The sequence below is a fragment of the Montipora capricornis genome, chromosome 7 (genome assembly GCF_036669925.1).
Source record: "Montipora capricornis isolate CH-2021 chromosome 7, ASM3666992v2, whole genome shotgun sequence".
Lineage (NCBI taxonomy): Eukaryota > Metazoa > Cnidaria > Anthozoa > Scleractinia > Acroporidae > Montipora > Montipora capricornis.
This window is the reverse complement of record NC_090889.1, coordinates 12,793,198-12,815,529: the sequence shown is the minus strand read 5'-3', so window position 1 is coordinate 12,815,529 and position 22,332 is coordinate 12,793,198. Positions and strand designations below refer to the sequence as shown.

At 39.8% G+C, this 22,332-nt stretch overlaps 1 protein-coding gene across 1 annotated transcript in view; it reads right to left on the bottom strand.

Annotated features, from left to right (window-relative positions):
- LOC138055656 (uncharacterized) overlaps window positions 1–22,332 on the bottom strand; it is a gene marked incomplete at its 3' end in the record, with an annotated part of 58,589 nt that overhangs the window by 3,123 nt on the left and 33,134 nt on the right. Inside the window, exons 17-30 of the mRNA XM_068901542.1 lie at window positions 19,845–19,994; window positions 18,745–18,832; window positions 16,318–16,420; window positions 15,463–15,563; window positions 13,909–13,962; window positions 12,976–13,047; window positions 11,644–11,729; window positions 10,822–10,917; window positions 9,333–9,554; window positions 8,191–8,278; window positions 7,771–8,009; window positions 5,761–6,132; window positions 3,321–4,242; window positions 27–248 (exon numbers count right to left, since the gene is read on the bottom strand). Coding sequence (XP_068757643.1) covers window positions 27–248; window positions 3,321–4,242; window positions 5,761–6,132; window positions 7,771–8,009; window positions 8,191–8,278; window positions 9,333–9,554; window positions 10,822–10,917; window positions 11,644–11,729; window positions 12,976–13,047; window positions 13,909–13,962; window positions 15,463–15,563; window positions 16,318–16,420; window positions 18,745–18,832; window positions 19,845–19,994 — 2,815 coding nt within the window. The remainder of the gene's footprint in view (window positions 1–26; window positions 249–3,320; window positions 4,243–5,760; window positions 6,133–7,770; window positions 8,010–8,190; window positions 8,279–9,332; window positions 9,555–10,821; window positions 10,918–11,643; window positions 11,730–12,975; window positions 13,048–13,908; window positions 13,963–15,462; window positions 15,564–16,317; window positions 16,421–18,744; window positions 18,833–19,844; window positions 19,995–22,332) is intronic.

Below are 22,332 nucleotides of genomic sequence, written 5' to 3'. Positions count from 1 at the left end.
AATCGAAGAAGTCGATGTTTACTTACCATCGTTGTCAGATGTCACTTGTTCCCATTTGCTACTTTGGACCAAAGAAGCGGCACTCTTAAAGTCACGTGGTTGTTGTTTGACAGTTTCATTGGTTGACGGATTATCTTCATGATGAAACCACGAATGTTCTTTTGTACTTGATGTAGTACTAAGTATGGAGTCCGTGGTTTTGGGTCTTGACTGCTGGGCGGTTCTGTTATTTAGCTGGATTAAGTTGCCTATATAAGAAAGAAAACTATTGGCAAATCGTAAATTCCAAGAAAAAATCTTTCAATCTTTGCGAAAATAGTAGAGTTAAGGGTTCGCGTTAACGGCAAATTGTCTGTTAGCCACAATTGTCGCGTACGTACCAAAAGAAATAATTTAGAATAAGAGGAGATTTTCATGGATTTGTGACTAGCGGAAGACCAACGTTTGTGATTTGCTTAAGCTTAGTGGAAGGATCAAGAATCGTGTTTGTCGCCACTCCAGCTGAGGTTAATCTTCATTTTGCAAGACCACGCATGATTGATTGATTGACAACACAATAGATAAAGAAAGAAAACAATTGAACGAAGCCTTACAAAGATCCAGGTGAAGGATATGGAACGGATCCAATAAAATTAGATATTTTAATTAAAGCCGGGTAGACATTGCCGAGTTTTGTTCCTATTAATGTGCCGCTCAGAGCCTGATTGGCCGTAGAAACAAAGAGTTGTTTTGTTCCAGTCGTTATCGCACTTCAATGACAAAAGGTGTATCTGTAAACAGATATCGTCTATGGACGAATGTGAACCAGTGCGAAGCGGTATCCTGGGGCCCGTTTCTCGAAAGTCCCGAAACATTTCGGGCGTATTAGTCAGTTGTATCTTCGGGTCTTGTAAATCTGTTTAAGGTGATTCCTTGGTTTTCCATTTCGCAACCCTACTTCGCTTACTTTCTTGCGTCATTGGCGCGCGCATAAGCTCGCGTACATTGATAAAATGGCGGATTTTCATTGTCGCCAAGCTTAATCAGACAAGGAATGGCTATTTTCTCCTGAACGAGTACGGTGTTTTAATGTTTTTAATGGTGTTATGTACTCGTAATAGGTATACGGAAAACATATTTTAGGGGAAAAACAAGTTGGATAGTAGAAGTTGTAGTATTTACATATAAATGACACTAAACTGCATTTGGAGCCAGACACTGAGTGTGAGGTGATGATGTAGCGATCCAATTTGCTTACATTTCTTTGTACGATGAAGCGATTTGACATCACTTTACTCGAAACATCTTAGCCCCGACAAACAAGTAGCTCGAGTTTTCAATAATATTCAGTAGCTTTTGAAATCACTTTACTGAAAGATCTTTGCCCCGACAAACAAGTAGCTCGAGTTTTCAATAATATCAGAAACCCATAAGACTTGAAACGTGTAACGGCCCCTTGTGTTCTGGGAAACAAGCTTCTGAATATTCAATTTGCTAAGTACCATATTTGGAACAACGAGAGCGAGGGGTTTCCAAATATGGTACTTAGCACTGAAACATTCAACCAATCAGTTCGCACTGAATATTCGGAAGCTGTGAACGCGCGTTACACGTTTCAACCCTTATGGGTTTCTGATAATATTCAGTAGCTTTTGCTGGTTGATCAAGTTTCGAACGCTTCTTGCATAATTCAGTTAAAAAACAATTAAAATAAAGGGCATGCACCTCGAAAACAAGCACGGTGACCCCATTTTTTTTTAATTGCATTTTCTTAATGTCCAGTACATGAATATCAATTGCGCCAAGTTAAACAAAAATCTGGACAGTACGTCATTTTAAAGTGCCACTACGATGAAAATTTTGCATCTCTTTTTTTCTTTAGATTTTGAAAATAGACGTACTAAATAGGTATCATGCCAATTTTTATCTCAAAATTCCCACGGAAAGTATGATTATTGTAACGTAGTTTTTCGGTTTTCGCTGTCCGCCATTACTCGAACGGCAAATGACCGTGAGCGAGGAAGGGTTGGGTCTAGCTGGATCGCCTGTGGTCTGACGTCATACGCTGAACGCTCAAAATAAACACGGCTAATTTCTCATGCCATCTATGCGATGTGAGAGATCGCCGAGTTGCTTTTTGCTGATAGTATATACACTACTCCTTGATCGACTTGTTCGCTTTGTCAAACGCCACGAAGCGATGACGTCACGAGCCAAGTCTTGCGTGAAGACCGCTTACAAAATAATCGCAGGATTCTCCAATGCCGTCCGAGTAATGGCGGACAGATTTTTAGCGGTTTTTGGCCGGCTATTTCCCGACTTATCTCCCTTCTATCGTTCCAAATTTAAATGCATTGTATTATTTTGAATATATTGACTTCATTGACCCTGAAAAAACCAAACATTTTCGTCGTAGTGGCACTTTAAGAACTAGCTTTCTAAAAAAGGCGGATTGAAGTTTTACAATTGATATTTCGGGCATGGTACGTTAACGGGACTTTCCACAAAACGGGCCCGAAGCTTTTATTCCAAGCTTATTCAAACTCAACAATCGCAAAAACTATTTCGTAGTTAGAAACAAATATTCTTTTGGAATACCTCGTCGCAGTTATTGTGCTTCTTGCAAAATCACTAAATAGTACTAGTTGTGACGGTAGGTATGGCGCAGTGGGAGTTTAAGCAAAGACGACGGCTACGGCTACGGCAACGCCACAAAAAAAGAATATTATTGGTTAAAAAAGGCAAAATACTCGTGCTGCGTTTCCGTGCATTTCTCTGCCGTTCTCCACAAAACAACAACGTGAAATCACCAAATTTTAGGTTTCAACGACAACGTGAGAAAATAACAATGAACCCTTCATTTTCCGTTTTGACTTTAAAAGCGTTCGTACCGATCCAGTTACAGGATAGTTCGCACGTATTTTACAAGGTGAAGAAGACGGAATAATCTTCAAAGACTTGCGATAGTGTTAAGTTATATTTTGGAATGATGTTTTCGTTGCCGTAGCCGTCGTCTTTGCTTAAACTCCATAGTGAGAGCACTCGCCTCCCACCAATGTGGCCTGGGTTCCAATCCCATAATTAGCGTCGTATGTGGGTTGAGTTTGTTGGTTCTCTACTCAGAGAGAGGTTTCTTTCCGGGTAAATCCTTTATTGACCAAGTTTTTTCGGTCAAGATGGCTGGACATTGGCCTCGTTCTCTCTTTGCTTGTTTACGGTCCTCGACTTCGTCTCGGTCCATAAACACGCAAAAAAAAAGAACTTAGCCAATATCCAGCCATCTTGACCTCACACTTGGTCAATAACCCATATATATCAAGCACATAATACAACTACCGCACCTCTCTCTTTTTTGGCTGTTTCTAATTTCACGGAACTTGGAGAGCTTTTTGGACGGGTTGGCTTTGGAGGAAAAAGCACCTCTAGGTCCACTTTCTTCAGGGCCTTTATGCACCATCGCATGAGAGAGCTCTCACTTTTCTGCACGCTGGGGGGCCTAGAGATGTCAACAGTACCGTGATAAGCTGGTCTTTTCCAATCCGTTTTGTCCATAAATTGCGTAATATCATCGTTATGGAGCTCAAAAATGCCCTTATCTGCCTCCTTTTTACTTAAATTGGAAGTCTCTGTCATTTCTTTTTTCTGTCCCAATCTTCCATTCACGGACCGTCCATGTTTTTGCGATGTATTTTCCCGCCTGTTTCGGGCTAGCGCAAAAATCGTCACCGGAGTTACGTTCATAGAATTCTTAGAAATTTCACTCGGCGAATCGGTGCGCCTTCTGCCATTGTAAACCGGTAATACGCTTTCTTTAAGCGTTACACTGCTGTTGTGCACTCTTGAAAAGGGTGAATTTCTGCGAGTTGCTAAATGTCGTAGGTTTCGATGCCGCCGTCGATTATCACCACCGGACGCCTTCACTTTCTTTTGCCCTTGTTCACCTCCCTTGCCATGAAGCAAAGACGATAACCGCGTTTTCCCACATGAAGTCCCAGCTTCATCGATTCCTTCAACCTCGTCATGTTCGTCGATGGCATCCATTACTTCCGCCCTTTCCAAGACTTTACCTTGTCCGTGTTGCAGCTCCTCAAAAACTGGGCCTGTGTAACTCACCATAGAATTCTCTATGTCTGCAAGCTCTTCACTTCTCTGTGTTTTTAAAGTTTCTCCATTATTGCCGTTTGTACTATCGAATGCAGAATTTTGATCTTCATTCTGAATCTCCTCCTCAGTATTGTCTTGCCACCTAATTGGGGCTTGGCTCTGTTACCCTTGGTGGCTTTGTCAATCGACAGCGCAGGTGTCTCTTCCTGTGGACCCCCTTCATCTACGGGAAAAATGGAACACTAAAGTCACCCAAGCGAGTAATGTGAGAAATACATGAAAGATATTACGGTATGCATTGTCAAATGGGAAATCGGAGAAATCCGAGCCCCAGATGGGATTTAAACCCACCACTCTCCGTGATATAGTCCGGATGTTCTAACTACTGAGATACTGGAGACTCTGTGGTGAGCAAGGGTGAAATGTGGGTATAATCTTACTATCATACTATAATACTATAATTCTTTATATAATAACCCAACTTATCATCGCATTTTGATTGGTTCTTGCCTATGATCGATAAGAGGACTGACGCACGATTGATGTCACCATCAGCTTTCATGCAAATAAGGTATAATTCTTTATTATATAAAACAAATAGGCTCCATGTTGCCGTGCATCTTTTCAGTAATAGATCACAGAAGACGTCAAAATGTGGTAAGAACATCAGTGACACACTCGGCTATCGCCTCGTGTGCCCCTTTTTTGTTCTTACCACATTTTGACATCATCTGTGATCTATATATTACTGAACAGACACACGGCAACATAGAATTTATTTGTTAAATAATACTAAAGTCATACGATAATTCTTACAAATGTCGCTTTTACTGTGAACCTAAAGCAGGTAACACACAAGGAAGTTTTCCTTGACAAGTTTTATTTACTGGAGAGTAAAAACAAAAGCTTTCCTTGTTTAGTGCTCTTGTTCAAATGCTAGCATGACAAGTAGCAGAACTTGGTGGTCTGTACGGGTCACCAAGGAAAACTTGTCAAGAAACTGGAGAAATTGCGGGGCGCTCAGTGGTCTTGTTCTCGTGCTTGCTACATCACTCTTCCCCTGGAACCCCTACCCTCAAGAGAAAGCTAGCCTACGTAGGAAGTGTTTCCGTGCGGGGAATATGAAAGATTTTTGTCTCGCCCATTTTTCGCACGGTCGAAACATCAAAAAGTCTTTCATGTTTCCCAACGGAAACGCTGGCTATGAAACCTTGTGGAGTACCAAAATAGATTGCTAGAGGGATCGAAACAAGAAACCTCTTGAGAGCTGAATTTCCTAATTTAGATATTGCTGCACTAAAAGGTAAAAGACTGTATATCTTTATGATTAAGCTTGGAATCCTTACTGAAAAATGTACTTTTGAAAAAAGTTGAGGAAAACTGCAGTACACTGTAGTTCGTGCGTAACCTGCTTAACGGTGGTCCGTGTTGCTTTTTCGTTAATGAAGTTTTTAATCATTGTGCATAGATTTCTGGTGTATCATTTTACCCACTTGTAATGCACAGCCATCATTTTGGGGTTTGCACAACGCAATGTCCCCTCCTACCCAATCGAAATCGGGAAATGGAATCTTACGCATGAAAGGAAGCATAGTAACAACAACAAAAAATGCTCGGGGACGAATCTTTAACTCTGGAATCTTCGGCCAGAGAAGTGGAGACACCTTGGTAGGATACTGTACCTTTCGCTGTTCCAGCATCAGTTGCCTTTGTTTGGTTCTCTTTCGTTTGCGCATGCACTCCGTTCTGTATCGTGGCAAGGGGTTCAATTGAGAGCCAAGAGCCACCTGGGTTACTACCCTTGGACGGCGTTTCTCCTCCACCTTCTGGCATGTTCAGTACATGTGCGTTTGTCGTGGGCCTGTACGAAGCATCATCATTCTTACTTTCGCTCACAGCATCATCCACGTTCATGTCTTCTTTAGTTTCTGTGCTCACGTTGTCACTCTTGTAACCATCTTGGTTGCCAGACCTTTCTACAGAATCCTCTTTATCATTTTCCTTTGATTTCTTTGTTTTCTTCACAACTGGCTTTGGAGGATGTCTTGGCTAAGGGTAGAAAATGATATTTATCCAAGTCCCAGTTCCTTTAAAGGTGTGAAGCTCTATCAAGCCGTTTAGCGCTATCCACCCTCTCACTGGTCAGGCAACATGGGATTTGGCCCTCATACTTGTGCGCACTATAATCGTCTTTGAATTTGTATTTGAAGTGCGGGTTATAGAAGAAAGATTAAAGTAATAATCGCACTTATCGTTCATTCATCATTCCTTTCACGGAAACACATGAGCTCAATATATGGACCTGGGGCCCATTTCTCGAAAGTCCCGAAAACTTTTCGGGCCCGAAAAACCATCTCTGCAATTGCCAACCGCTTGTTTTGGAAAGCCAATATTTTAACATGTTTTCAAATGGTCTATTGCTTAAATTGTCCAGATAAGTGCGACGATCACTTCAATCTTTCATAATCCTTTGCCATTTTCATCTTCCTCTCTCTTGCAGTGCGCCCAGCGCACTCTAAATCCTTGTCATTTTATCGAAAATAAATTAAATTTATTTCTGCCCAGAGTACCATTTGTTTAAATCAAGCAGTGACGTGCCTTCTCAGCATGATTTTACAGGATTTAATTGTTGCCGGAAGGTCTGGATTTTCGTTGCCTGACGATGACATGGGACGATGTCGAAACCTTGTCAAAATGAATCTAGTTGGGTTTGTCTTTTTAATCAAGGTCGGGATTCTCCTTAAAACCACTCGTTTCTTCACCTGTCATATTTTTTTCCCATTCAACTTACATCCCAAAAAGGACGTGTTGCCTGGTATATCTGCATGGACCTATGCCAATCTCAAAGGGATAAATTTTATACCGAAGGAAATAATGTTTGGAAACATTTGTGTGAACCTTTTTTTTCATAAAGAGTATATTCACTTTCAAATTTTCTGGGCGCCGCCATCTTGAATAACTGTGATGTGTTATGGTTGCCTACTTGATTGTTTTGACATAACCTCACAGCGGTTGGTGGGGTCGTGTTGGACGAGAAAAATATTCTTTTAGGAATTAAACTCCAATTTTATAAAATGGCTTCCTTTTGTTTTAGTATGCAAATTGCTGCTGGTCACATAAGCGAAAACACTATTGTTTGACTCAAATAACTTTTATATTAATAACAATAGTGCAACCGTAACATGTTACAGTTATTCGAGATGACAAAAAACTGCAAAATCTAAAAACAAAAATAGGCGATTCTAAAAATTCTTTATATCGGATACAAACGTTTTATTATTATTATTATTATTATTATTATTATTATTATTATTTTAAACTTATTTCGTGTTGGAGTCGAGATTCACATCCAGAAGTTCCTTTTGTTGAGGAACTACTGGACAACCTACCGTAATTTGTTTACCAATAAACACACAATAATTTGAGGGACTGGGTGCTGTATTTTAAAGTGTTCATGACGCATAATTATTTCTGGTTTCACTTGGACTTAGCTTCATATGAACCAAAAAACAACTTCAGCATTTTAACTAGGAATAAACGTTTTTCTAAACCAACAATTCTTCGTTTACAATGAAATTATGCTCTTCTTGCCGTGAAATTTGTCCCTAGTTTCGCGGGACCACTTGGCTTGACTGCAACAACTATAAAGGCTGACAGCATGTTATGCGGGCGCTATCGACCTATTACCTTAAAACTCTTTGGTTCAGAGGTTTCCGTAGCCACTTTTCTAACAACCGGAGCAGCATAACCGGGACCTCCATGGCCAGACCGTAACGACTTGCTGTCGATTGATATATTACCCAGCCTGCCTCTCCGGAAGCTTGGAATAAAAGGGACGTTTCTCTTTCTTTCTTGTTTGAGAGCACCAGTGCATTGATCACAGGAGGGCTGGCTTCCTTGTACTGGCTCGTCCTCGGCTTTCTCATCTGTTACGAAAAACGATGTTATTGATTTTACAAAATCATAACTTAAAACCATAAGCCTGGATTACACTCGGACACAACAACAGGGCACTATTCGTTGTCCATGACCTTAGACACCTCTTAAAAACAATACAATGTGTGTAGGTGTACAGGAAAATTTCAGACTGCCATAGCAGAACTTTACCCTGATAATCTCTCATTACACAGTTATATACACAGATTAATCCCTTAGTGCAGGGAATTACACCGAGAAATTTCTCGATATATGTCTTCTGGGAATATGACAAAAGTATTCTTATGAAATAAATATGTTACACATATTAAATAGACCATTTTCATGCTAGATCCAGTCCAGCCGTTAGAATACGAAACTGGCCTATTATAGATATTAATAAAACACATTAAATATCAAGCATTTGAAATCAACACTACACTTTCACTCAGCTCTTCATCGGACCCTTCCTCCTCGAAAACAAACAAAAGTACGATGAATTTACACAATGTCAAAAAAGGACACAGGCTGCTCACAAAAATGAGACATGTTCAGTAACAAGATATTTCATTTAAAAAAAACAGTACTAAAACTCGCAGGCGCTTTACACAATGTAAGTAATTGCCAAGTTAATTGCCGCGACAACTGTCAACTGTTCTCAAGGGGAGTAAGGATGGCCCTGTGGTAACACTCATGCCTCCCACCTCTGCGGACCCGGGATCGCATTCTACGTTCAATCAATCTCAATCTTATCCGAGGGTTTTTCTCCGGGCCCTCCGGTTTTCCTTCCTCTGCAAAATCAACTCCCACCTTACAATTTATTCCATCTGGCTGTGCTGCTGTGCTCCATGCTCTGCATGGGTCGTGTTGAGCTGCGCCCTTAACAATTCAGTCGCTGACTGTGAGAAAGGGCGAGTAGCAAGCCTGATATTGTTATTATCATTATCATCATTATTATAATTATAATTATTATTATTGTTATCATTATTATTATTGTTGTTATTATTATGATTATTATGATGATTATTATTATGATGATGATGACGATGATGATGATGATGATTATTATTCAAATACAATAAAGATATAAATACAGTTAGCTAAATGGTGTACATGAGTGGGTTGGTCCGTCAATCTAGTGGGCTAGCCTGCACAGCAAGCATCCTATATGCACTGTGTTGAGTGACAAATGGTATTCAGAAGCTTCGTGATATCCAGCATCCACTGCCATGAATTAATCTCAAGCGTAACTATTTACAAATGAATCCATCTTCAATGGACGCACCCTACAAGCAAAAAGTTCACGGTCCTTTGAAAACACATAGTAACCTTACCAGTGGAGGTGTGGAGGGCATTGCTGGCTCTGGTGGCGGAGTTCTCGGTGGCGAAGAAAGAGGCGAGTCACCAAATTCGGGAAGTTCCCACAATTTTGTCCTGGATTGGTGCTGGGACAATGCAACTGAACTAGACATGGACAATCTCCTTGGTGTGGAGGACAGGGAGAAATAAACTTCGGTTGGCGCGAAAGAAAGGCTGTCTGACATTGAGCTAATTGACTAGAATGAAAAGTACAGAAATGAAAATTCCAATAAAAAGACAAAAACGAGGGAGGTTTAACGACCACATCGGTAAGTAAAAATTTTTCATACCATAATACATATTTTGCGATTACTCCAAGCTTTTCGAATTGTGCAATGTACATGTCATGGCTCAGTTTTATATTTGGTTAAAAAATTTTCGAGCTAGTTCAATTTCGGTTTTTCCTTTGTTTTCAGATCATGATAATCAGAATTTAAGACAAAGAACAATCAAATTTGAACTGGTTTGAAAAATCTTAAACCCGAAAAAAAATATATATATAGAACCACAACATATACATGAGCGAAGCTACCTATGGCAGGATTGGTACAAAAGGCTTTAAACGACGGATCAAATATTGCTGCTCACGATGATAACCTAGATTCTTGGCAACAGCGGCGAATGGGCACGTGACAATTAACGACCTCCTTAACACCGGTAGGATGCTCTACCCATTGAGCTACTAGAACTCCCGAGGGTCCAGCACCCTGACCAGGACTCTGATTTTTCAATTCGCCTTCCACCCGTTGCCAAGCAACTGGTTTATCATCCTTCCCAAGGTCAAATTACACATTCAAACAACCGTAACGTCATCGTAACTTGGAACTTGCTCGTTTCACGCCTTTTTTTGTGATAAAATACATGCCGGACGTGAACGCTGCGCAAGTGCAGCAGGAGTCTATTTTCCACATGAAGCCACCTGCGGCAAACCAGTTATATTATCAAAGCGCTACAATGGCCTTTAAATGTATGACGGGCCACGCCCCTGAATATCTGTCTTCAAAATTTTTAAAGCGAGCCGAGGTGAGCGGTCGTAGCACCAGAAACTCGCAATTGTTGAACATTCCACTTTTTAAAACCGCTAGCGGCCAAAGAACCTTTTATTATAGAATAGTTAATTTATGGAACTCTTTAGATTATTCTCTCAGTCACTGTTTTTAAACATCGCCTGAGGACCAAATTACTTAAAGAACTGTAATTTAATACTTATATATTTTAACAATTTTTAAAATTTTATCTTTTAATTGTAAATAGGAATACATTTGTGTTAATAATGTCTTTGAAAAGCCCCCTTGGGGAAAGTCAATAAGTCTGTATGTATGTAAGTGTTTCACCTCGTTGCCATTAAATTTGTCGTTGTCATTGCTAAAACTCCTTATTTGAACCTCCAATCGTGACACACGATGGACTCTACGATAAAGGCACCCAATCAGCTTTGGCCAATTTAGAAGAGAAAACACAGACCTCTTTTTCTTCCTGTTGGTTTTGTTGCTCAAGGTCTGGTGGTGGTCTTCCTTCCATGAACAAAGACGTTTTTAACTGCAGGTTTGGAAAAGGAACCTGTAACAAATGGCGATTGCTTCACTGAGACAGCGTCTTCAAAAGTTTGATCCACAAAATTAAGTTTCTGGCACAATAAAACATTTTTTCCTTAACTTAAGATTTCTTTTTGTGTGTGTGTGTGCACAGTACAAGTGAAAAATTGAACACGTTTTACCAATTGGTATTTGGAAACAAACATAACGCTCAATAGCGAAATATCATTATTCTTTTATTGTAGAAACCTCCCTTAAAATTTGTTAGACAAAAAGTTAAGACAAAGCTGGGTAATAGGCCACTTCGGAAAATACCATAATACTCTTTGTTTGTCACCCCAGATTTTGCATAAGCACTGTTTCCAGTTTCTCCTGGGACTTACAATAATTATTGTCCCAAGAGAAAACAAAAACAATGCTTATGCAAAATTCGGGGGGACAAACAAAGAGTATTATGGTATTTTCCGAAGTGGCCTATTGGAAATCATTTGTCGCAAGGCACACGCAAAAAAATTTTATCCTCAGTTGACGTCACAAATTGTTCCATTCTTTATGATGCAACAGACCCAAGCCTTAATAAAATAGCTGATTACTATCATCTATTTCTTTGTTCCCCAATCACTGATCGAGTCTGGAGGGCTTCAAGGTCTCGCACCGCATCCAGCGTCGCTATACAGTCAAGAGATTATTAGGACAGTCATCTAATTAAAGTAAGTCCATGTCTACCACTTAAAGCTAGCAACTAATTTACCAAGTAATTATCCATGTTCGTGGGGTCTGGTTGCAGGATCTTCTTGCTTTCAAATCTCACTGACGGGTCCTCGTAGATATCAGATTCTGTTCAAGAAAACAGCAATAACAAATAAATTGGAAGTGATAAGCAACCAATAACACAAGGGACCGTGTTGTAATGTCTTAACTAAACTCTGCAAAACTGTTGCTCAACATTTGTTGCACTGCCAGGTTGGTCAGCGTTACATACCATCAGTCAAAACTACCTTTCTATATGGTGTAAAATAAAAAGACACGAAAGAAAAGATACAGGAGTCACAGAGAAAGACCCAAAAAGCCTGAAAAGATACAGGAGAGAGGGAGAACGAAAAGACCCGGAAAAGGTACAGGAGCCCGTTTCGCGAAAGTCCCGAAAAATGTTCGGGCCCGAAAAGCAATTTTCAAAACTACAATCAGCTTATCTTGAAAAGCTGATCTGTTAACATGTTTTCGTTATCAGGCGTTTTATGTCACCCAAAACACGCCCGAAAAGTTCCGGGACTTTCGAGAAACGAGGCCCGGCGAGAGAGAGATACCCGAAAACAAGAAGATGCAGGAAAGAGGAACCCGTGCCATTTGTTTCTCGAACAATATCGCTGAGCTCACGAGCATTTTTTTGCTTTTATTACAGGCATTCGCAACAATCACTGAAAAGCTACGCATTTTGAAATCGGTACTTAAGACCAAAGTACTTCAGATCCACACAACAGACCCAAAAAAATGTCACTTACTGAATTGAACATCTGTGCTCCCCAGGTCCACAGTACTGCACTTTCGCTTTCGTCAGTCCCACAAGGACCGGGAACATTGCAATATGTATGGCGAGATGAAAGACACTGGAAACGAGGATCACCATACAAAACGGCAAATCATATCGCACGTGGTAGTTTGGAAAGACCAGGTATTTCAAGAGCAAGCTTTCTCACGATGCAAAAACTAATTTAGCTTCACATTTACTGGAATTGATGAGGACCGACTTTGGAGTGCAAAGCAAAGTAATCGAGGGAATGGTTATGAAACCTTAAACCCTTCAAAAGAGAGAACAATGATGTGGCAATCGATGTTGAATTGACCGTGACCCTGCACAATCTTTTGTTTTCGCTTCGCACGAGTTGCGCAAAATTTTAATCCAAACATTTGATTGGTTATCTCCTCGAAAGGTGTGTTTTGTGCAGGGTCAAGACCAAAAATACGGGAAAAAAAAGAAACAAAGGAACTTGTCGAGTTTCATAACCATCTCGATGCATTAACTATGTACAAAGGCAAAGAAAAGTGAATAATCAGATCTTTATAAATATAAAAACGAACAAACCTGTTTCAAATGCATCGTCATCCAGATTGTCATCTCCAAAAGCAGACAGTAAGCCATCCTTCATGGGGTAAACTATGAGAAAAAAAGCCAAAGTCATTTCATTTGGCATATACTTGTTTTGTCAGCTCTTAAGCTGCCTGGCGGAGTTAACTACAACATCACTAACAGGAAAAAGCGGGTTCGTGAGTGTTTGCCGATGCAGTGACAGAGAAAGGTGGAAGACCATGGCCAGCCAACACAGTGAACAATGCGAGACAGATGCCAACTGACCTACCTCCTTACTCTAACGCATCTTACAATGGAGCAGGATAAAAAGCGATGTGGTCCTCTTGCACAATTTCTTTTATGTTGTTCAACAGTTTTAAGCGGTTATTGCAATTTTTTGGGTATTTTGAGTGTCATGAAATTGCATCATTTTGCGTGACATAGCCTCTTTAAATTCACTGAAGACAACTACAGGCAGTAGCCTGCATGAGACTAATTTGAACCTGGAGCATGCGCATACAAATCAAGCGTCCCAAACGATAGACAAAGGAGTTCTCGTGGAATCGCATAAATGTGAAGAATAAATTAACTAATCATCGGAATTGATTGTCGCCTATAATAAATATAATTAATAGTACTCTGCATACATCTCATTTAACAAATTATGCTTTTCCGCAAGGCATGCTTTTTGACCTTACAACACAGTTTTTAATTGTTAATTGAAGGTTAACATTATAATTTGCAGAATAAATTAACTAATAATTGGAAATTATGCACAAATATTGATTGTCGGTCATGATTACAGCAATTAGTACTCTGCATACATTACATTCAACATAATTATGCTTTTCCGCAAAGCATAATTTCTTGACCTTTCAACGGAGGTTTTAATTTAAATTGAAAGGTTAAAAGAGAAACCAATTGAAAGTAATTTAGTTTTCCCCCTACCTTTTGCGTTTGGAATTATAAAGATGTGCTGTTTGAATCCAATGAGAATGTCCCCTAAAAAGGAGTTTGAGTCAGTGCATCATATATACTATGAAACAGAACGGTAGTTTCCTTGAAGTTGAAAAACTGTTCGTCCACCAGCAATTGTGCATTGCAGCATTGTCACCTGTGTCTATAGAGAATGATTGCAAAGCATCTATACACTCTGAGCTATGTAGCCACCAAGAAGATAATAAGCTGCGAGATACGAGGTGATTGAACGACTGTAAAATAGGGGTCTTTCACAATCTTGCATGCATGGGGTTCAAGTCCCATTCAAGCCTTGGTTTACCTTTTTTTAGGGTTCCTCTGCAACTGCTTAAATTTCGTACAACTTCAATGATCATTCGCTCACTCTAAGAGTCATAAAATACTGATCTTCACATATCTCACAATCAAAGATGAGATCATCGGTAAATAGTTGCGACCACGCAAATGTTTACTCCCAACTGATATTGTAATTGGTTGGCATTGCCGTCCATACTGACTGACTACATGCAATTATCAAATTTCCCTTTAAGTCTAAGCATTTACTACCATTTTTCAACAATATGGTAAGTGTAAGGGTTTTAACGTTATGCCTTGGTGCGTTTAAATGCAGCTGTTGATCTTTTCTTGAGGACCGCAGTTTTGGGGACACAATGTGAAGTTAAAGGAAAGGAAAGGAACTGTATTTAAAGTGTCTAGTCATTCTAGCGCTGGAGCACTAATTGGGGACACCGTAAACCGAAATTAACAATTAACGCAAATCAAGTCAAGTGTTGGTTTTTGAGGAGAGGGGAAACCAGAGTACCCCGGAGAAAACCTCTAGGTGCAGAGTAGAGAACCAACAAATTCAACCCACATATGACGCCGGATCTGGGAATCGAACCCGGGCCACATTGGTGGGAGGCGAGTGCTCTCACTACTGCGTCATCACTGTCAAACCCTTTGACACTATTCCCAAACGTGAGTGATGTCGACTTTGGAGAGAAGATCTAGGGGACACTCGTCGTGCGCCTAATACACCCTTCTCCAAAATGGTGGCAACCGATTTGACTGAGTTAAAAATTGAACTGAATGAAAAACCGATACCAGAAATAGAAAGAGCACCTTTACTTTAGTAACCCTGCAAAGTTTCAGCGAATTAGGTGTCAATATCAGCTGAGAAAATGTAAGTTGAAATTTGACAAATTTACAGACGCTTGTATGACTGGCGGTATACGCCATACCCACCAATCATACAAACACCTGTACATTTTTAGTTTTTACATTTTCACAGCTGATATGCCGAAACTTTGCAGGGTTACTACAGTAAAGGTGTTCTTTCTATTTCCGGTATTAGTTTTTCATTTCAACTTATTTGAATTCCCTGCCGCCATTTTGTAGAAGGGTCTACTAAGTGCACTACCGGATATTAGCACTGATTAAGAGCCAGACACTTGTTGATGTAAACTACGGCAGCTGAAAATTCCCAGATGAGAGAAAATATTCAGAAACATCAACTGGAACAACTCTGTGAAAACAAAATCTTACCTTGATCGTTGAGAAAGGAAGCAACCGTTAATGTTTCGTTCATTATAATTTCACGAAGAAGGGTCTTGTCTTTGTCCCAAATTTTAATCACACCATCGCAACTATAACATAAGAAAAAAACGTGCTCATTTTATCGATGAAGCTTTTTGATTTCTAAATAGCAAGTAGTACCCAAAGAAAGCCATGTTGGACAACAAAGACAGTAGATGTTTCCCTTGCTCCTAGTGTTGGACATGTAGAGTCAATGTGGTGAAGTCGTTAGCATCTGTTCTAATAGTCTAAAGGTCATAAATGTTTCATTTTTAAGTATTCTAGAGGCCCTAGACATAAACACATCTTGTTAGCAATACGAGAATCGAAGATAATCTTCCGTGAAATATGTGTTCGGGAGACTCATACCGTCCTACGAATTTAGGTAAGACATTTCCAAACAGCTATATATTTCTTACTAAAACATCACCTAAAGGATTAGCAACCAGGGAATAGTAGTCCCTTACGTTTTCGGAAAGGATATTTTTTGAAATTTTTGACACTCGAAAAGGTCACCTAGAAGTTTCGGATGAGTAAGCGGTTCGCTAGGAAATTCTTAGAGGTAACGTTCAGCTTGCAATTTGAAGATCTCATTCCCTAATGTTTTCGGACACTTTAACTTTCAGGTAAGATATCCGAACAGATCGAAGTCTTGTAGGTGATGAAAATATCTCTTCAGACAGCCTTTATACATTACAAGGAACCTAAAAATGTCTCGCAAAGGCTTTTGGTTTGATTTGCTAGTTGGGTGCCCTTGAAGGAATTCTAGTAAACAACGAAGTCACGGTAATCGATTGCTTCTCAATAAATAATGCTTCTTACTACCTAGCACTGCAGAAGATCTCTAAAATGTCATTAGAATCCACACTATTAACACCGTCTTGGTGATCTCTGGGCTGGAGGTGTTTTGAACCCACCATCGTTTCATCTGAAAAAAGCGAATAATTAAACTCAACTTGCATCGCAGTTTCAACGAAGAGACTTAAGCAGCCGCAAAGAAGACTGGAAAAACCGCCATCTTGAATGGGATTTGAAATTGTAACTGCGAAATTGTACTGCAATACTCTTCAACTCAGCTGTGAAGCCATCTTTGTTGCAAGCAAGCCTGATAAAACTTTCCTACAGATAGCACGATAGCTCAAGGATAAAGCTAAGTTTAACTCCTTTATTTGCTACTATGATCAAAAAATCACTTCCTTTCTTTCTTCAGATTTTTAAAGTGCGTTTGGTTAACACCTGGCTGGCAAAATTATGAGCTTTGATTTTTATCCAAAGACTTTTTACTTTGAGCGTAAGTTTTGTATTTCACGGTTCACCATCACTCATGTTCAAAACTGGCCACTTAGACCTCATGATCAGAGGGTTAGATTTCACGAAAAGTGACGTCATTTACTGACTAGCTCAAAATTTTAGCGAGGAAATGCACTTTATTGTATGTACAAAACATTACTTTGAGAGACTGAAAGCCCGAAACTCTCGCACTACATATTAATTCATCCGCGTACACAAGCATTGCATTCTTAAACTAGTGAGTCTTTGACCGTGCGTTCTTTTCTCCTCGATCCAGTTCTTTCCAGATTTTAAAGTTAGTATTGGCAGACCATTAAATGAAAAAATTATTGTTTAAATAAACAGGTGTCTTTTTTTAAATCAAGGCTAAAAACTTGGGTCACTTGGTGTTTCGTGAACATAGTTTTGAAATCCAAAGAAAAAGAAGAATTGATTTTTTGGTCATAGTAGCACTTTAACTAACACTGCTATGATCTTTTCACTCAAGAAATAATAAAAAAAATCGGCTTTTGTGTATGTATATCTTGTCTGTTCTGTTGATATTTCCGTTTGGGCAAAAGAAGACTGCTTTCCTTCACGGTGTTGCCTTGTGACTAAAAATCTTTTTCACGCCATGATATGACTTAAGTCAAGCGTACCTACTTTATAATAAAACATTTGTAATTTTGAGCACAATAGTAAGAGCGGTTTTCAATTGAGTGTCGAAAGCAATTAGATAATTACTTTGGTTTATGATTACTGCATTCAGTGATTGGTTCAAAGTTCTCGCACCATTTTGTCAACCAATCAGAAGTGAAACCAAAACCAATCGTGGTTCGCGCTTGCACATTTTCCCGCACTTTGTGTCGGCTACGTGTAAATAATTCGAGTTTTGATTGGTTTACTGGATTATCTCCGTCCTTTTTGATTGGCCAAAGTAATTACTTTGGTTTTGGTTTTACGACACTCATTTGAAAACCGCTCTACCAGTCAAACGATGACTTTATCAAGTCTAATTACCCTACCCAAATGGTACAACGAACAGATTCCTTCTTCTCTTCTCTTCTCACCCCTCCCTTTTATTTTTATTCCACCTTCGTCAACAATATGCAACAGTTTCATTTTTCACTGCCAACAATAGCGACCTTGAGATCGTAGGACAAGGACGACTACGAGTTTTCCGTTTTGAGCACGCACACTTCAACAAATTTCGGCCTCCAAACCTTACGCGCATGCTCAGTACCGAAAACTAGTACTCGTAGTTGTCCTCGATCTCCGATCTAAGGGTCCCTATTGTCTTTATGTACTACCAAATTCTCCTAACAGATATGGACAAAAATGTATGGCAGTGAGCAAGGAGAATTAAGATTTGGATCTTGGGAGTGAAAAGGTTAAGTGCAACGACTTTCCGTTTATAAGGATTTGTAGTATGAGTTTTTCGTTCTGGGCACGCGCACTTCGAAGAATGTCGGCCTCCAAACCTTATGCGCATGCTCCGTACCGAAAACTCGTATTCGTAGTCGTCCTCGTCCTCCGATCTTAAGGTCCGTAATCACTGTAGCGAGACGGATTGATGGATTACATCCGCCGTTGTGATTGGCCGATTTCTATGCAGAAAAATCCATTTGAAGTGAAATATTAATCTAGTGTACTAATTTTCACCACTGCCTCTAATCACTGCAAGTGTGATAAACCTAATCGGCTAACTCAATGTTCTACCCAATTCAAATCCTTCCGGAATTAAACGTTTTGTTTCAGGTATCTCCATATCATTTAAATATGAATGTTACATTGCCATACAAATACAACACACAAAGAATCTTTATCTCGGGAGAACTGAATTGGGTACCACATTAAGTTAGCCGATTAGGTCTAATGGAGCCAGCATAAAATGAAATCGTTTTTTCAAAGTTGAACCTCAATCACTGCATAATCATACGCTCTTAATCTGTCATTTTGTCTAATACACCCATGGTAAAATACCTTCATTCGCGAGTCTTTCATTTTTCTCTGAAACCAGAGAATGGAGATGAAGATATCCACTTTTGTGTCCACACAGCAAGAGATTGTTCTGAAGGAAAAGTTAAACGGTATAAACCTAGTTGTCATATATTTTTTCCTATACTAAAAAGAACCGCCGCGCACCGGTGGCTCAGTTGGTTGAGCACCGGGCTGTCACGCGGGAGGTCATGAGTTCAACTCCGGCCGGACCAACACTCAGGGTCTTTAAATAACTGAGGAGAAAGTGCTGCCTTTGTAATTACATCTGCAAGTGGTTAAACTCTCTGGTCTTCTCGGATAAGGACGATAAGCCGGTGGTCCCGTCTCACAACCCTTCAATGTTCATAATCCTGTGGGATGTAAAAGAACCTGCACACTTGTCGCAAAAAGTAGGGCATTTAGTTGCCGGTGTTGTGGTCTGTCTTTTGTGGTATATCATGGTTGGGAGGGTAAAAAGGGCGAGCTTAATTTGGAGCCTGGCTCTCTTGTGCGACCCCCACCACAGTTGTGGTGAAAGTTACAGTAAATAAATGAGGGACTTTAAGATCTACGACGCGGTCATCCACGAGAACGCCACGAAACAACAATACCATTGGTTAATCGTGCTGCACGTGCGACACGCATCTTAGCATACATTTTTTAGCTTTCCTGTTAAGCCGGTGGTCCCGTCTCACAACCCTTCAATGTTCATAATCCTGTGGGATGTAAAAGAACCCGCACACTTCTCGCAAAAAGTAGGGCATGTAGTTCCCGGTGTTGTGGTCTGTCTTTTGTGGTATATCATGGTTGGGAGGGTAAGGAGGGCGCACTTAATTTGGAGCCTGGCTCTGTTGTGCGACCCCCACCACAGTTGTGGTGAAAGTTACAGTAAATAAATGAGAGACTTTAAGATCTACGGCGTGGTCATCCACGAGAACGCCACGAAACAACAATACCATTGGTTAATCTTGCTGCACGTGCAACACGCATCTTAGCATACATTTTTGCGGTGCTCTGCACGACAGCAACGTTAGAGCGTTAAAGTTTTGACGACAACGCGAGGGTACAAGGCCCTTACTTATGTTTTCCACTTTATAACGTACCATTCTGGTAAAGCAAGTCATGTCTGCATCACAATCTACGCGTTTTAGCAACTGTAAAAATGGCAGTGACCAAATAAGGATAACAATCCCAGGATGCCTGCATTTTGTAACCATCGAGCCCGTCTCTTGATCATGGTACACTTCGAGAACCTGCATTATAAAGAGATCATAACGAATGAAAGGGTTATTGTTAGGACGAGTTGCGCAAATAGCCTTAATGTTCTCCTACAGATTCAAATCATTATTTCGCAGGTCTTCAGAATATTATATTTGTAGTAGCGATAATAGAGAGGTTAACCTACGACGACGGCTACGGCAACATCATTGGTTAAAAAAAGGAAAAATAGTTGGGCTACACGTGCGGCAAGCACCTCATTGAATTTCTTTGCCGTACTCTACAAAACAACGTAAGATCACCAAATTATAGGTTTTGACGACAACGTGAACGTACAGCATTGTTATACCTCATAACTGAAATTCAGTTTTCTATTGGACGAGAACTTATCACGTGATGTGCTTCAAAACTGTATAACTTTCTTGGGCGAACACAACTCACTAACTCCATAAGGAAACAACAGCTTAAACCTTAGACTTGCACGTGATCAGTGCATGCTTCTTGAAAGCGCGGCAAATTTGTGAGCGCATCCACAGCGATTTTCAATGAAATTCGGACACCTGAGTAATTTTAAAGTTTTTTTTCAAGTCATGGCCGCGACAAAACGCTTTCAAGTACGAAGTGTTAGAAGCTTAAGCGAGGAAGAAATACCGCAACTGATACGAGAAAAAAGTTGAAAGTAATTATTGAAGGTAATTCAGGGGCACCCAACGAGAATATCGTTCAAAACCACTTAAAAATTTTTCATCTTTTCGGATTTTCTAGCTGAAAGTCTAGTGATCCGAAAATTACAGTGATCAAAACTTACCTTTTCGAAAATTTCAGCCAGGAAAAAGGCTCCCGAGAATTCTAGGTGAGCTTTTTAGGGTAAAAATCAGTTAAAAATGGGCAATAATACCATTTTTATATGTTCAAAAATCCTACGACAGGCAGGCAAGTATGAAATTTTACAACATATGTTCCGAAAACTCTAGATCTCAAAACGTCTTTCGAACAGATATTTTCCGAAAATTGACGTTGGGTGTCCCTGGTAATTGTTAAACATTTGTATTTATTTTGAGATATTTGACTTATAATTAAACTAGAAAGGACTATACTCGTATTTAGTTTGGTTCAATTTCAGTTGTAGGGTATAACAATACACCTAATGACTGGTTCCACGGGAAACAGTGAGTTTTGTTTCCCTTCGACCCACAATGTTCTTCTCGGCCTCGCTTCGCCTCAGGGAAAATTGAGGATCTCGGGGAAACAACACTCACTGTTCCCCTTGGGACCATGAACCATTCATGATAAACTTTATTTAATCACCGTTAAAAACATCAGTCTAACAGAGAAAATTAATTAAAAATTCTCAAAAACTGTTTTACATATTTGCCGTGTGGGAGTACTGATCACAAAACCATCTATGGGAACTTCTTTTAAAGGAGCTTAAGGAATTTGATGTACGTATTTCCTCAGGAAGATTGTTCCATAGAAGAGCGCCGCTGTAACTGAAGCTACGCTTCAGGTAATCAGTTCTTGGTTTTGGGAGCATTAATTTTTTCTTCGCGTTGCGAAAATAGTAACACTTGTACATTAAATTAGCCTTTTGTTTAGCCCTTCCAACCGATAGATTGTCCCAACCAAGTGAATTAAGAAGAAATCTGGACCTAGTATCATAGCTACATGTCTCGATGGTTGTTGCGTGTAATTCATCATTGCGACTAAACGGAACAGTCAATAGGTTCAGCAAAGGTATCAATGGAAAGCAGAAAAATGGAGCTTGAACTGGAATAGACGTTACGGCGTTCTAGTTGTGTTGTAATTGATAAACTTGAAAAGTAGTGCAAATTACCCATTTCTATTTATAACGTTACATACGCTGTTTTGTCCAGTAAGCGCGGACAAAGTTTGTCTTCGCAATGACTTTGCTGATTTCATCCGTCGAAAGTTTCCCAAAATGTTTAGGTGAGGTGCAAAGAGTCATTCCAAATTATTTATCCAAGATAATTGTCCAGTACTGAACTATTTCAAAGCACGTAATGTGTTGAATAGTGCAGGTGCAAATTATTTGCAACACCGGTTCGCAGTTGCCATATTATAAATCCGATTGAGAACGTGTTCAATTTAGTAGAACAAGAGTTTCAGCGACAAGCGATACAGAATACCTACGAGACTTATCAACAATTTGCTGAAATAGTGTAATGTACACTTTACGCCATAAGCGGCGACACTGTTATTGATAATATAATCTCCTCAATGAACAAGCGCTCAAAGGCTTAAAATTCACGATAATGGTCAGCGAACGAAATGCTGAAAAGCTGTTATTCCTTGTATATAAATCTCAACAATAAAAGTAAAGGACGGTTCAAAACAAAGAAATAAAGAGGTTAC